The sequence below is a fragment of the Indicator indicator genome, chromosome 7, assembly GCF_027791375.1.
Source record: "Indicator indicator isolate 239-I01 chromosome 7, UM_Iind_1.1, whole genome shotgun sequence".
Lineage (NCBI taxonomy): Eukaryota > Metazoa > Chordata > Aves > Piciformes > Indicatoridae > Indicator > Indicator indicator.
Window position 1 is genome coordinate 37,555,939 of NC_072016.1, and position 15,045 is coordinate 37,570,983.

General features: G+C 56.7%; 1 protein-coding gene across 1 annotated transcript in view; it reads right to left on the reverse strand.

The window, feature by feature from the left end:
• Positions 1-14,938, reverse strand: part of LOC128967828 (cGMP-dependent protein kinase 1) — a 27,943-nt gene extending 13,005 nt beyond the window's left edge. The window contains exon 1 of the mRNA XM_054382069.1: positions 14,805-14,938. Coding sequence (XP_054238044.1) covers positions 14,805-14,908 — 104 coding nt within the window. The 5' untranslated portion in view covers positions 14,909-14,938. The remainder of the gene's footprint in view (positions 1-14,804) is intronic.
• Between the last annotated feature and the right edge of the window lie 107 nt (positions 14,939-15,045).

The following is a 15,045-nucleotide window of genomic DNA, read 5'->3' on the forward strand; positions in this document are numbered from 1 at the left end:
AGCACTGGTCCCCATTCTGCCTCGGCCCAGCACCCCACCAATTCCGTTTTTCATGGGTTCCAAAGCAGAAGGACCCCAGCAGGCACAGCCCTGATGGGGGCAGCACTTGGCTAGGTGATCCTCTGCCTGGGGAATATTCCCTGGCTAAAAAGTTCCATCTGCAGCCACAACAAAATTCAAGAAACCAAAAAAGTCTCCCCAAACCAGAACTTCACATCTTCCCTTCCCCAGGGTTCTGCAGATGACACAGAACTGGGTGGCAGTGCGGATCTGCTGGGGGGCAGGGAGGCTGTGCAAAGAGACCTGGCCAGGCTGGATCCAGGGGATGAGGACAGTGGGATGAGGATAACAAGGCCAAGGGCTGGGTCCTGCCCTTGGGTCACAGCAACCCCAGGAAGGCTCCAGGTTGGGGGAAGAGGGGCTGGAAAGTGCCCAGCACAAAAGGCCCTGGGGGTGCTGGGTGGCAGCAGCTGGAGCTGAGGCAGCAGTGCCCAGGTGGGCAAGAAGGGCAGCAGCAGCCTGGCCTGGAGCAGCAATGGTGTGGGCAGCAGGAGCAGGGCAGGGCTTGTGCCCTGTGCTGGGCACTGGGGAGGCCACAGCTTGAGTGCTGGCTTCAGCTCTGGGCCCTGAGTGCCAGAAGGACACTGAGGGCTGGAGCAGGTGCAGAGAAGGGCAAGAGAGCTGGGGAAGGGTCTGGAGAAGAGGGCTGGGGAGGGAGGAGCAGCTGAGGGAGCTGGGGGGGTTGGGGTGGAGAAGAGGAGGCTGAGGGAGACCTCATTGCTCTCTACAGCTCCTGAGAGGAGGCTGCAGCCAGCTGGGGGTTGGGCTCTGCTCCCTAGACTCAGGTGACAAAAGGAGAGGAACTGGCCTGAAATTGTACCAGGGGAGGGTTAGGTTGGAACAGAGGAAGAAAAATTTCTTTGGTGCAAGAGTGGTGAGGGATTGGCAGAGGCTGCCCAGGGAGGTGGTGGAGTCCCCATGGCTGGAGGTGTTGCAGCAAGGTGTGGCCATGGCACTTGGGGCCATGGTTGGGTGACCATGGTGGGGGTGGGTTGGTGTTGGCCTGGATGCCTCTTCCAAGTGAAACAATTTTATGACTCTATGAGATGCTGGGAAGAAAACAAACTCTGAAGCAGATAACAGCCTCACAGAACAGCAGTGGTGTCTAGAGGGTTGCTTTAAGAAGAGTGTGGCCAGCAGGTTCAGGGAGGTTCTTCTCTTTTTCTCTGCCCTGGTCAGGCTACATCTGGAATCCTGGTTCCAGTTCTGGGCTCCCCAGTTCCAGAGACAGGGAAGTGCTGGAGAGAATGCAGGGCAGGCTGCAAAGCTGCTGAGGGGCCTGGAGCAGCTCTGGGAGGAGCAAAGGCTGAGAGCCCTGGGGCTGAGAGCCTGCAGAAGAGCAGCCCCAGAGGGCAGCTGAGCAATGCTCAGCAAGAGCTAAAGGAGCTGTGGGGAGGGGGCAAGAGGCTGGGGCCAGACTCTGCTGAGTGGTGCCCAGGGCCAGGCCAAGTACACCTTGAGTACTGTGTCCAGTTCTGGGCCCCTCAGTTTAGGAAAGATGTTGAATTGCTGGAGCATGTCCAGAGAAGGGCGACGAGGCTGGGGAGGGGTCTGGAGCACAGCCCTGTGAGGAGAGGCTGAGGGAGCTGGGGGTGTTTAGCCTGGAGAAGAGGAGGCTCAGGGCAGACCTCATTGCTGTCTACAACTACCTGCAGGGAGGTTGTAGCCAGGAGGGGGTTGGTCTCTTCTCCCAGGCAACCAGCACCAGAACAAGAGGACACAGTCTCAAGCTGTGCCAGGGGAGGTTTAGGCTGGAGGTGAGGAGAAAGTTCTTCACAGAGAGAGTGGTTGGCCATTGGAATGTGCTGCCCAGGGAGGTGGTGGAGTCACCATCCCTGGAGGTGTTCAAGAGGGGATTGGACGTGGCACTTGGTGCCATGGTTTAGACAGTCATGAGGTGTAGGGTGACAGGTTGGACTCGATGATCTTTGAGGTCTCTTCCAACCTTCTTGATTCTATGATTCTAAGGGGCAAGGGGCAGAAAGTGGAAGGCAGGAGGTTGGAGCTGAGCAGGAGGAGAAAGTTGTTTGGTGTGAGGGTGCTGGAGGGCTGGAGCAGGCTGCCCAGAGAGGTTGTGGAGTCTCCTGGTGTGGAGAGCTTCCAACTCCCCCTGGGCATTGTGCTGCTGGGCAAGCTGCTGTGGGTGCCCTGCTGGAGCAGGGGGTTGGGCTGGGTGATGCCCAGAGGTCCCTTCCAGCCCCACCATGCTGGGGTTGTGTGGGTTTCTGTTGGCATCATGGCTCCATGCAGAGATGTCTGGGATGTCTTTCCAGGGGGACTATTTTTGGCTATGATGTCAATTTGTTCCTCCACTTGGCTGGCCCCACACTTGCCTTCCCCTCCCATGTCAGCTCCAGATGCAGAAGATAAATCTGCAGGCTGGAGGAGCCTCCAGGTCCAGGCTAGGTAACATTGGGTGTTTGGAGTCAGCACTGCAGGGTGCAGGGAGCTGGAGTGGGTCAGGTGTCAGGCTGCAGCAGCTGTCCCCATGCACCAGAGGCCCGGGGCTGGGCTGTGGGGGAATCCCAGGATCAGCCTGGGAAGGAAACTCTTCCTCAGGGCCTGGGGAGTGGCCCTGCTGGCCACAATTCCTATGCTCGTTCACCACAGGGTTTTGGTTTCCCTTCAGGGCTAGGATGTCACTCTGGAGCTGCTTTTGGGAGTGGGGCTGATGTGCTCCAGCTTCAGGCATGTCTCTGAAGGTGGGATGAAGGTCTAGATAAAAGGCTGCCCTTAGAGACACCTCCAGCTCACTGCAAGGCACTGCCTTGCCAGACATCCCCACCACCTACTGCTCTTCTCCTGACCTAAGCCATATAAAGACCCAGCTCTGCTTCCTGCTGGCAGATCAGAGTCCCAGCACGGCCGGGGCTGGAAAGGACCTCAGGAGATCAGCAGACTGTTAATTTAGAAATTTAAGCCACCAACTTGACAGAGGTCAAAAAGTCATTTTTTTGTTTGTAGAGTCTCCAAGCACCAGCACAGGGCTGTTTGTTTTAGACTGCACCTGCCTGGCTCATCACAGGGCCCCAGCGTGGTGGTGCTGGAAGGGACCTCTGGACATCATCCAGCCCAACCCCCTGCTCCAGCAGGGCACCCACAGCACCTTGCCCAGCAGCACAATGCCCAGGAGGGGTTGGAAGCTCTCCACACCAGGAGACTCCACAACCTCTCTGGGCAGCCTGCTCCAGCCCTCCAGCACCCTCACATGAAAGTTTCTCCTCATATTCAGATACTCAGAATCCTTGAACAGGTTCAGGATTTCATGCCAGTACCTGAAGGGGCTCCAGGAGAGCTGGGGAGGGGCTTTTCCCAAAGGCTGAGAGTGCCAGGCTAAGGGGCAATGGCTCTGAGCTGGAAGAGGGGAGATTGAGAGTGGAGAGAAGAAAGAAATTGTTGAGAGTAAGGGTGGGGAGAGACTGGCACAGGCTGCCCAGGGAGGCTGTGGCTGTCTCCTCCTTGGAGGTGTTGAAGTCCAGGCTGGATGAGGCCTTGAGTAAGCTGGGCTGGTGGGAGGTGTCCCTGCCCATGGCAGGGGCTTGGAGCTGGATGAGCTTTCCAACACAACCCATTCTGTGACTCCATGGGGAGTGTGATCTCACACTGGACTGGAGAAGACCTTGCTCAATGCCCCCCATTTACTGCCCCTGCTGTGGCAGCTGTGACTCAAGGTTTTGCTCTGGTGTGTCTATGTGGTGATGTGTGATGTGTGTGGTTGGTGTGTGTGTAAGTATGGGGTGTGTGTGTAGTATAGGGGGGGGTGTGTGTATGGTGCGTGTGTAGTAGGGGTGGGGTGTGTGTGTATGGGGGGGGGGTGTGTAGTATGGTGTGTGTAGTATGGGGGGATCTGTGTGTATGGTGCGTGTGTAATGGGGGGTGTGTATGGTGTGTGTGTGTGTAGTATGGGGGGGGGTGGGGTGGTGGGTGGTGTGGGGGTGGTGTGTGGGGTGGGGGGGGGTGGGGGTGGGTGGGGGGTGGGGGGGGGGGGGGGGGGGGGGGGGGGGGGGGGGGGGGGGGGGGGGGGGGGGGTGGGGGGGGTGGGGGGGGGGTGGGGGGGGGGGGTGGGGTGGGGGGGGTGGGGTGGGGGGGGGGGGGGGGGGTTGGGGGGGGGGGGGTGGGGGGGGGTGGGGGGGGGGGGGGGTGGGGGGGGGGGGGGGGGTGGGGGGGGGGGGGGGGGGTGGGGGGGGGGGGGGGTGGGGGGGGGGGGGGGGGGGGGGTGGGGGGGGGTGGGGGGGGGGGGGGGGGGGGGGGGGTGGGGGGGGGGTGGGGGGGGGGGGTGGGGGGGGGGGGGGTGGGGGGGGGGGGGGTGGGGGGGGGGGGGGGGGTGGGGGGGGGGGGGGGGGGGGGGGGGGGTGGGTGGGGGGGGGGGGGTGGTGGGGGGGGGGGGGGGGGGGGGGGGGGGGGGGGGGGGGGGGGGGGGGGGGGGGGGGGGGGGGGGGGGGGGGGGGGGGGGGGGGGGGGGGGGGGGGGGGGGGGGGGGGGGGGGGGGGGGGGGGGGGGGGGGGGGGGGGGGGGGGGGGGGTGGGGGGGGGGGGGGGGGGGGGGGGGGGGGGGGGGGGGGGGGGGGGGGGGGGGGGGGGGGGGGGGGGGGGGGGGGGGGGGGGGGGGGGGGGGGTGGGGGGGGGGGGGGGGGGGGGGGGGGGGGGGGGGGGGGGGGGGGGGGGGGGGGGGGGGGGGGGGGGGGGGGGGGGGGGGGGGGGGGGGGGGGGGGGGGGGGGGGGGGGGGGGGGGGGGGGGGTGGGGGGGGGGGGGGGGGGGGGGGGGGGGGGGGGGGGGGGGGGGGGGGGGGGGGGGGGGGGGGGGGGGGGGGGGGGGGGGGGGGGGGGGGGGGGGGGGGGGGGGGGGGGGGGGGGGGGGGGGGGGGGGGGGGGGGGGGGGGGGGGGGGGGGGGGGGGGGGGGGGGGGGGGGGGGGGGGGGGGGGGGGGGGGGGGGGGGGGTGGGGGGGGGGGGGGGGGGGTGGGGGGGGGGGGGGGGGGGGGGGGGGGGGGGGGGGGGGGGGGGGGGGGGGGGGGGGGGGGGGGGGGGTGGGGGGGGGGGGGGGGGGGGTGGGGGGGGGGGGGGGGGGGGGGGTGGGGGGGGGGGGGGGGGGGGGGGGGGGGGGGTGGGGGGTGGGGGGGGGGTGGGGGTGGGGGGGGGGGGGGGTTGGGTGGGGGGGGGGGGTGGGGGGGGGGGGGTGGTGTGGGGGGGGGGGTGGGTGGGGGTGGGGGGGGGGGGTGGGGGGTGTGGGGGGGTGGGGGGGGGGGGGGGGGTGTTGGGGGGGGGTGGGGGGTGGGGTGTGGGGGGTGGGGTTGGGGGTGGGGGGTGGGGGGGTGGGTGGGGGTGTGTTGGGTGTGGTGTGGGGGGGGTGTTGGGGGGGTGTGTTGGGGTGGTGTGTGGTGGGGTGTGTGTTGGTGTGTGTGTTGGGGGGGTGTGTGTTGGTGTGGTGTGTTGGGGGTGTGTGTGTGTTGGGGTGTGTTGGGGGGTGTGTGTTGGTGTGGGTGTGTTGGGGTGTGTGTGTGTGGGTGTGTTGGGGGGTGTGTGTGTTGGTGTGGTGTGTTGGGGGTGTGTGTGTGTTGGGGTGTGTTGGGGGGTTGTGTGTTGGTGTGTGTGTGTTGGGGGTGTGTGTGTGTTGGGGTGTGTTGGGGGTGTGTGTGTTGGTGTGGTGTGTTGGGGGTGTGTGTGTGTTGGGGTGTGTTGGGGGGTGTGTGTGTATGGTGTGTGTGTGTTGGGGGTGTGTGTGTGTTGGGTGTGTGTTGGGGGGGTGTGTGTTGGTGTGGTGTGTTGGTGGGGTGTGTGTGTGTTGGGGTGTGTATGGGGGGTGTGTGTGTTGGTGTGTGTGTGTATGGTGGGTGTGTGTGTGTATGGGGTGTGTATGGGGTGTGTGTGTATGGTGTGGTGTGTATGGTGGGTGTGTGTGTGTATGGGTGTGTGTATGGGGTGTGTGTGTGTATGGGTGTGTGTGTGTATGGGGTGTGTGTGTGTATGGGGGTGGTGTGTGTATGGTGTGCGTGTGTATGGTGGGTGTGTGTGTGTATGGGGTGTGTATGGGGGTGTGTGTGTATGGTGTGCGTGTGTATGGTGGGTGTGTGTGTGTATGGGGTGTGTATGGGGGGTGTGTGTATGGTGTGCGTGTGTATGGGGGTGTGTGTGTGTTGGGGTGTGTATGGGGGTGTGTGTGTGTATGGTGTGGTGTGTATGGGGGTGTGTGTGTGTATGGGTGTGTGTGTGGGGTGTGTGTGTGGGTGTGTATGGGGGTGTGTGTGTGTATGGGTGTGTGTATGGGGGGTGTGTGTGTATGGTGTGGTGTGTATGTGGGTGTGTGTGTGTATGGGGTGTGTATGGGGTGTGTGTGTATGGTGTGCGTGTGTATGGTGGGTGTGTGTGTGTATGGGGTGTGTATGGGGGTGTGTGTGTATGGTGTGCGTGTGTATGGTGGGTGTGTGTGTGTATGGGGTGTGTATGGGGGGTGTGTGTGTGTGGTGTGTGTGTGTATGGGGGTGTGTGTGTATGGGGGTGTGTATGGGGGTGTGTGTGTATGGTGTGTGTGTATGGGGGTGTGTGTGTGTATGGGTGTGTGTGTATGGTGTGTGTGTTGGTGTGTGTGTATGGGGGTGTGTGTGTGTATGGGTGTGTGTATGGGGGGTGTGTGTATGGTGTGTGTGTGTATGGGGGGGTGTGTGTATGGGGGGGGTGTATGGTGTGTGTGTGTATGGGGGGTGTGTGTGTATGGGGGTGTGTGTGTGTATGGTGTGTGTGTGTATGGTGTGTGTGTGTATGGTGTGCGTGTCTATGGAGGGTGTGTGTGTGTATGGTGGTGTGTGTATGGTGTGTGTGTCTATGGAGGGTGTGTGTGTGTATGGTGTGTGTGTATGGGGGGTGTGTGTGTATGGTGTGCGTGTGTATGGAGGGTGTGTGTGTGTATGGGGTGTGTATGGGGGGTGTGTGTGTATGGTGTGCGTGTGTATGGGGTGTGTGTGTGTGTATGGGGTGTGTGTATGGGGTGGTGTGTGTGTATGGGTGTGTGTGTGTGTATGGGGGTGTGTGTGTGTATGGGTGTGTGTATGGGGGTGTGTGTGTATGGTGTGCGTGTGTATGGTGGGTGTGTGTGTGTATGGGGTGTGTATGGGGGTGTGTGTGTATGGTGTGTGTGTGTATGGGGGTGTGTGTGTGTATGGGGTGTGTGTATGGGGGGTGTGTGTATGTGTGTGGTGTGTGTGTATGGGTGTGTGTGTATGGGGGTGTGTGTGTATGGTGTGTGTGTATGGGGTGTGTGTGTATGGTGTGCGTGTGTATGGAGGGTGTGTGTGTTTATGGGGTGTGTATGGGGGGTGTGTGTGTATGGGGTGTGTGTATGGGTGTGTGTGTATGGGGTGTGTGTGTATGGTGTGTGTGTGTATGGGTGTGTGTGTATGGTGGTGTGTGTGTGTATGGTGTGTGTGTATGGGGGTGTGTGTGTGTATGGGGTGTGTGTGTGTGTGTGGTGTGTGTGTGTATGGGTGTGTGTATGGGGGTGTGTGTATGGTGTGGTGTGTATGTGGGTGGTGTGTATGGTGTGTGTGTATGGGGGTGTGTGTGTATGGTGTGCGTGTGTATGGGGGTGTGTGTGTGTATGGGGTGTGTGTATGGGGGGGTGTGTATGGTGTGCGTGTGTATGGAGGGTGTGTGTGTGTATGGGGTGTGTATGGGGGGTGTGTGTGTATGGTGTGCGTGTGTATGGTGGGTGTGTGTGTGTATGGGGTGTGTATGGGGGGTGTGTGTATGGTGTGCGTGTGTATGGTGGGTGTGTGTGTGTATGGGGTGTGTATGGGGGGGTGTGTGTATGGTGTGCGTGTGTATGGTGGGTGTGTGTGTGTATGGGGTGTGTATGGGGGTGTGTGTGTATGGTGTGCGTGTGTATGGTGGGTGTGTGTGTGTATGGGGTGTGTATGGGGGTGTGTGTGTATGGTGTGCGTGTGTATGGTGGGTGTGTGTGTGTATGGGGTGTGTATGGGGTGTGTGTGTATGGTGTGCGTGTGTATGGTGGGTGTGTGTGTGTATGGGGTGTGTATGGGGGTGTGTGTGTATGGTGTGCGTGTCTATGTAGGGTGTGTGTGTGTATGGGTGTGTGTATGGGGGTGTGTGTGTATGGTGTGTGTGTGTGTGTGTGTATGGGGTGTGTGTGTGTGTGGGTGTGTGTATGTGTGTGGTGTGTGTGTATGGGTGTGTGTGTGTATGGTGGTGTGTGTATGGGGGTGTGTGTATGGGTGTGTGTGTATGGGGTGTGTGTGTGTATGGTGTGCGTGTGTATGTGGGTGTGTGTGTGTATGGGGTGTGTATGGGGTGTGTGTGTATGGGTGTGTGTGTGTGTGTGTGGGTGTGTGTGTGTATGGTGTGTGTGTATGTGGGTGTGTGTGTGTATGGGTGTGTGTGTATGGGGGTGGTGTGTGTATGGTGTGTGTGTGTATGGGTGTGTGTGTGTATGGGTGTGTGTATGGGGGTGTGTGTTGGTGTGCGTGTGTATGGTGGTGTGTGTGTGTATGGGGTGTGTATGGGGGGTGTGTGTATGGTGTGCGTGTGTATGGTGGGTGTGTGTGTGTATGGGTGTGTGTATGGGGGGTGTGTGTATGGTGTGGTGTGTATGGTGGGTGTGTGTGTGTATGGGTGTGTGTATGGGGTGTGTGTGTATGGTGTGTGTGTGTATGGTGGGTGTGTGTGTGTATGGGGTGTGTGTATGGGGGGGTGTGTGTATGGTGTGCGTGTCTATGGGGTGTGTGTGTGTATGGGGTGTGTGTATGGGGGTGTGTGTGTATGGTGTGTGTGTGTATGTGGGTGTGTGTGTGTATGGGTGTGTGTATGGGGGTGTGTGTGTATGGTGTGCGTGTGTATGGGGTGTGTGTGTGTGTATGGGTGTGTGTATGGGGGTGTGTGTGTATGGGTGTGTGTGTGTATGGGGGTGTGTGTGTATGGGTGTGTGTATGGGGGGTGTGTGTGTATGGTGTGGTGTGTGTATGGGTGTGTGTGTGTATGGGTGTGTGTATGGGGTGTGTGTGTATGGTGTGGTGTGTATGGGGTGTGTGTGTGTATGGGGTGTGTGTGTATGGTGGTGTGTGTGTGTATGGTGTGTGTGTATGGGTGTGTGTGTATGGGGGTGTGTGTGTATGGTGTGTGTGTGTATGGGGTGGTGTGTATGGTGTGTGTATGGGGTGTGTGTGTATGGTGTGTGTGTATGTGGGTGTGTGTGTGTATGGGGTGTGTATGGGGGTGTGTGTGTATGGTGGGTGTGTATGTGGGTGTGTGTGTATGGGGTGTGTGTGTATGGTGTGTGTGTATGGGGTGTGTGTGTATGGTGTGTGTGTGTGTGTGTGTATGGGGTGTGTGTGTATGGGGGTGTGTGTGTATGTGTGGTGTGTGTGTGTGTGTGGGTGTGTGTATGGGTGTGTGTGTTGTGGGGTGTATGGTGGTGTGTATGGTGTGTGTGTATGGGGGTGTGTGTGTGTATGGTGTGTGTGTATGGGGGTGTGTGTGTATGGTGTGGTGTGTATGGTGGGTGTGTGTGTGTATGGGTGTGTGTATGGGGGTGTGTGTGTATGGTGTGGTGTGTATGGTGGGTGTGTGTGTGTATGGGGTGTGTATGGGGGTGTGTGTGTATGGTGTGTGTGTGTATGGAGGGTGTGCGTGTGTATGGGGTGTGTATGGGGGGGTGTGTGTATGGTGTGGTGTGTATGGTGGGTGTGTGTGTGTTGGGGTGTGTGTATGGGGGTGTGTGTGTATGGTGTGGTGTGTATGGTGGGTGTGTGTGTGTATGGGGTGTGTATGGGGGTGTGTGTGTATGGTGTGGTGTGTATGGTGGTGTGTGTGTGTATGGGGTGTGTATGGGGGGTGTGTGTATGGTGTGGTGTGTATGGTGGTGTGTGTGTGTATGGGGTGTGTATGGGTGTGTGTGTATGGTGTGTGTGTGTATGGAGGGTGTGTGTGTGTATGGGGTGTGTATGGGGTGTGTGTGTATGGGGGTGTGTGTATGGGGGGGGTGTGTATGGGTGTGTGTATGGGGGGTGTGTGTATGGTGTGGGTGTGTGTATGGGTGTGTGTGTGTATGGGTGTGTGTATGTGTGTGTGTATGGTGTGTGTGTGTATGGGGTGTGTGTGTGTGGGTGTGTGTGTGTGTATGGGTGTGTGTGTGTATGGGGTGTGTGTGTATGGGGGTGTGTGTATGGGGTGTGTGTGTATGTGGGTGTGTGTATGGGGGTGTGTGTGTATGGGTGTGTGTGTATGGGGAGTGTGTGTATGGGGTGTGTGTATGGGGGGGTGTGTATATAGGGGGGTGTGTATGGTGTGTGTGTATGGGGTGTGTGTGTATGGTGTGCGTGTCTATGTAGGGTGTATGTGTGTATGGGGTGTGTGTATGGGGGGGTCTGTGTATATAGGGGGTGTGTATGGGGGGGGTGTGTATGGTGTGTGTGTATGGGGTGTGTGTGTATGGTGTGCGTGTCTATGTAGGGTGTGTGTGTGTATGGGGTGTGTGTATGGGGGGGGTCTGTGTATATAGGGGGGTGTGTATGGGAGTGTGTGTGTATGGGGTGTGTGTGTATGGTGTGTGTGTGTATAGGGGGTGTGTGTATATGGTGTGTGTGTATGGAGGGTATGTGTGTATGGGAGGTATATGTGTATGAGGGATGTGTGTGTGTATGGTGTGTGTGTGTATGGGGGTGTGTGTATATGGTGTGTGTGTATGGGGTGTGTGTGTATGGGGTGTGTGTGTATGGGGTGTGTGTATGGAGGGGTGTGTACATGATGTGTGTGTGTGTGCTGTGTGTGTATGGAGGTGTGTGTATGGGGGGGTCTGTGTATATAGGGGGTGTGTATGGGGGGGGTGTGTATGGTGTGTGTGTATGGGGTGTGTGTGTATGGTGTGGTGTGTGTGGGTGTGTGTGTAGGGGGGGTGTGTGTATGGGGTGTGTGTGTATGGGGTGTGTGTGTATGGGGATGTGTGTGTATGGGGTGTGTGTATGGGGGGGTGTGTGTATGGGGGGGTGTGTGTATGGGGGGTGTGTGTATGGGGGTGTGTGTATGGGTGGGTGTGTGTGTATGGGGGTGTGTATGTGGGTGTGTGTGTATGGGGGTGTGTGTGTATGGTGTGGTGTGTATGGGGGTGTGTGTGTGTATGGGGTGTGTGTGTGTGGGGGTGTGTGTATGGTGTGGTGTGTATGGGGGGGTGTGTGTGTATGGGGTGTGTGTATGGGGGGGTGTGTATGGTGTGCGTGTGTATGGAGGGTGTGTGTGTGTATGGGGTGTGTGTATGGGGTGTGTGTATGGGGCATGTATGTATGGGGGGGTCTGTGTATATAGGGGGGTGTGTATGGGGGTGTGTGTATGGGGTGTGTGTGTATGGGGCGTGTATGTATGGGGGGGGTGTGTATGGTGGAGGTGTGTGTGTATGGGGGGTGTGTGTGTGTATGGTGGCTGTGTGTGTGTATGGGGGGTGTGTGTGTAGTATGGGGGTGTGTGTGTGTGGGTGTGTGTGTGGTGTGTGTGTGTGTGGTGTGGGTGTGTGTGTGGGGGGTGTGTGTATGGTGGGGGTGTGTGTGTATGGGGGGTGTGTGTGTATGGGGGGGTGTGTATGGGGGGGTTTGTGTAGTATGGTGGGTGTTTGGAGTGCGTGTGTATGTCTGTGTGGTATGGTGTGTGGTATGCATCTACGGTGCGTTTGTATGTGTGCCTGTATGTAGCATGGTGTGTAGCATGGTGTGAGATGTGTGTGCAGTATGGTGTGTGCTGTGTCTGTGGTTTGTGCGTGTATGTGCGTGTGTAGTATGGTGTGTGGTGTGTTTCTGGGGTGCATGTGCATATGTGTGTGTGTGTAGTATGGTGCAATGTGTGTGTGTATGGTGTGTGTATATGTCTGTGGTGCGTGTGTGTATGTTTTGGTGTATATGTGTGTGTATGTATGTGTGTATGGTGCGTGTATGGTGTGTGTATGCGTCTGTGGTGCGCATGTATATACGTGTGTGTGTGTAGTATGGTGTGTGGTGTGTGTAAGGTGTGTGTATGTGTGTGTGTATGGTGTGTGTATGTGTCTTTGGTGTGAGTGTGTATGGTGTGTGTATGTGTCTATGGTGTGCGTGTTTGTATGGTGTGTATATGTGTCTGTGGTGCGTGTGTATGTGTCTGTGTGTACGGTGTGTGTGGTATGTGTGTATGTGTGTGTATGGGGTGTGTATGGTGTGCAGTATGTGTGTATGGTGTGCATATGTGTCTGTGGTGCCTGTGTGTATGTGTGTGTATGGTGTGTGCGTCTGTGGTGCATGTGTGTATGAGGGTGAGTGTGTGTAGTATGGTGTGTAGTCTGTGTGTGTAAGTGTGTGTAGCATGTGTGTGTATGTGTGTATGATGTGTGTGTGTACGTGTGTGTATGGGGTGTGTGTGGTGTGTGTGTATGGGGTGTGTGTATGGTGTATGTGTGTATGGGTGTGTGTGTTGTATGTGTATGGGGTGTGTGTGTATATGTGTGTGTAGTATGGTGTGGCGTGTGTGTGTATGGTGTGTGCATGTGTGTGTGTGGGTGTGTGTAGTATGGTGTGCAGGGTGTGTGTGTATGGTGTATTTGGGGGATGTGTATATAGTGTGTGTATGGTGTGTGTGGTGTGTGTGTGTATGGGTGTGTGGTATTTGTGTATGGAGTGTGTGTGTATATGAGTGTGTGTATGTGTGTGGTGTGTGTGTATGGTGTGTGCATGTGTGTCTGTGGGGGTGTGTGCGTAGTATGGTGTGCGGTGTGTGTGAATAGTGTATGTGGGGGGGTGTGTACGGTGTGTGTATGGTGTGTGTAAGTGTCTGTGGTGCATGTGTGTATGTGTGTGTGTGTAGTATGGTGTGGTGTGTGTACGGTGTGTGTGGAGACGGTGTGTGTGGTGCGTATGTGTCTCTGTGGTGTGTGTGGAGTCTGTGTGTGTGTATGTGTGTGTGTGTGTGTGTGTGTGTGTTGTGTGTGTGTGGTGTGTGTGTGTGTGTGTGTGGTGTGTGTAGTCTGCGTGTGTGTCTGTGTGTATGTGTGTGTCTGTGGTATTGTGATGGTTTGAAACTGTCTTTTTAATTTTTCCTTGCAAAGTTCAGAACAGAGAAAGTGAAAGAATGTAAATAAGTCACTATTGGGTGTAAGAAAGCAAAATAGTGATTGTTCTAAACACTTCCATTGGATAGATAGAAATGTTTAAGAACTATTACCCAAAACAAAGTAGGCACTCTGCACATTCTGCGTTCGGCAGTGGGGGCAGTTGCTGGGCTGTCTGGCTGCTGTTTCTTCTTCTCTTCTGGCTGAAGATAACACACTGACCTTGGCAGCTAAGTTAACAACTTTCTGCTTAACTAACTCTGCTTCTCTGTCCAGGGGGGTCTGGGGGGGAAGCTCCTGGGAGAGGGAGGCCCCTTTGGGAGGGTCCCCTTGGGGGAAGCAAAGGGAGATCGGTTGTGCTTTTCTGTTGATTGTATATATTTGTGAATGTCGTGAATTTTGTATATTTGTACATATTCATTGCATTTCATTGTAGATTTTAGACTCTGCTTGTAAATACAGCTTTTCATTTGCTTCCAGACTGGGTTAGCCTGGTTATTGTTGGTGGGGGGGGAATTTCAGCTCACACCGACACAGGTATATGTATGTGTGTCTGTGTGTATGTGTATGTGTGTGTCTGTGGTACGTGTATGTGTGTGTTATGTGTGTGTGTCTGTGGTATATGTATGTGTGTCTGTGTGTATTTGTATGTGTGTGTGTATGTGTGTCTGTGGTATGTGTATGGTGTGTGTGTATGTGTATGTGTGTGTCTGTGGTATGTGTATGTGTTGTGTGTTGTGTATGTGTTGTGGTTGTGTTGGTGTGTGTGTTGTGTTGTGTGTGTTGTGTTGTTGTGTGTTGTGTGTTGTGTTGTGTGTTTGTGTTGTGTTGTGTGTTGTGTTTGTGTGTTGTGTTGTTGTGTGTGTTGTGTGTTGTGTGTTGTGTGTTGTGTTGTGTGTGTTGTGTGTGTTTGTGTGTTGTGTGTGTGTTGTGTGTTGTGTGTTGTGTGTGTTGTGTTGTGTGTTGTGTGTGTTTGTTGTGTGTTTGTGTGTGTGTTGTGTGTTTGTGTTGTGTTGTGTGTGTGTGTTGTGTGTGTTTGTTGTTGTGTTGTGTGTTTGTGTGTGTGTGTTGTGTGTGTTGTGTGTGTGTTGTGTGTTGTGGTTGTGTTGTGTGTGTGTGTTGTGTTGTGTGTGTTGTGGTATGTGTTGTGTGTTGTGTGTTTGTGTGTGTTGTGTTGTGTTGTGTGTTTGTGTGTGTGTTTGTGTGTGTTGTGTTGTGTTGTGTGTTGTGTGTGTGTGTTGTGTGTGTGTGTTGTGTGTGTTGTGTGTGTTGTTGTGTGTTGTGTTGTGTGTTGTGTTGTGTGTGTTGTGTTGTGTGTGTTGTGTGTTTGTGTTGTGTTGTGTGTGTTGTTGTGTGTGTTGTGTGTATGTGTGTGTGTTGTGTGTGTGTTTGTGTGTGTTGTGGTGTGTGTTGTGTGTTGTGTTGTGTGTGTTGTGTGTGTTGTGTGTGTGTGTGTATGTGTTGTGTGTGTGTGTTGTGTTGTGGTTTGTGTGTGTTGTGTGTGTTGTGTGTATGTGTGTGTGTTGTGTGTTGTGTTGTGTGTGTTGTGTGTTTGTGTGTGTGTCTGTGATATGTGTATGTGTGTGTGTCTGTGGTATGTGTATGTGTGTGTCTGTGTGTGGGGTGTGTGTGGTATATGTGTGTGTGTGTGTCTGTGGTGTGTATGTAAGGCAGTACCTGACGATGAAGTCGCAGTGTGCACTCTGCATGATCTGCTTCTCAGAGCGGATGTGCTCCTGCTGCCGCGTGTCCACAATGTGCCTCTTCTTCAGGATCTTCATGGCAAACGTCTTGGACTCCTCACTCTTCAGCTGCACCTGGCCACAGCACCAAAGACACAGTGGTTAGAAGCAGGGGACAGCCCCTCAACAAGAATGAGTCATACAGCACAGGGGGCAACCCCACCACCTACCTAGAA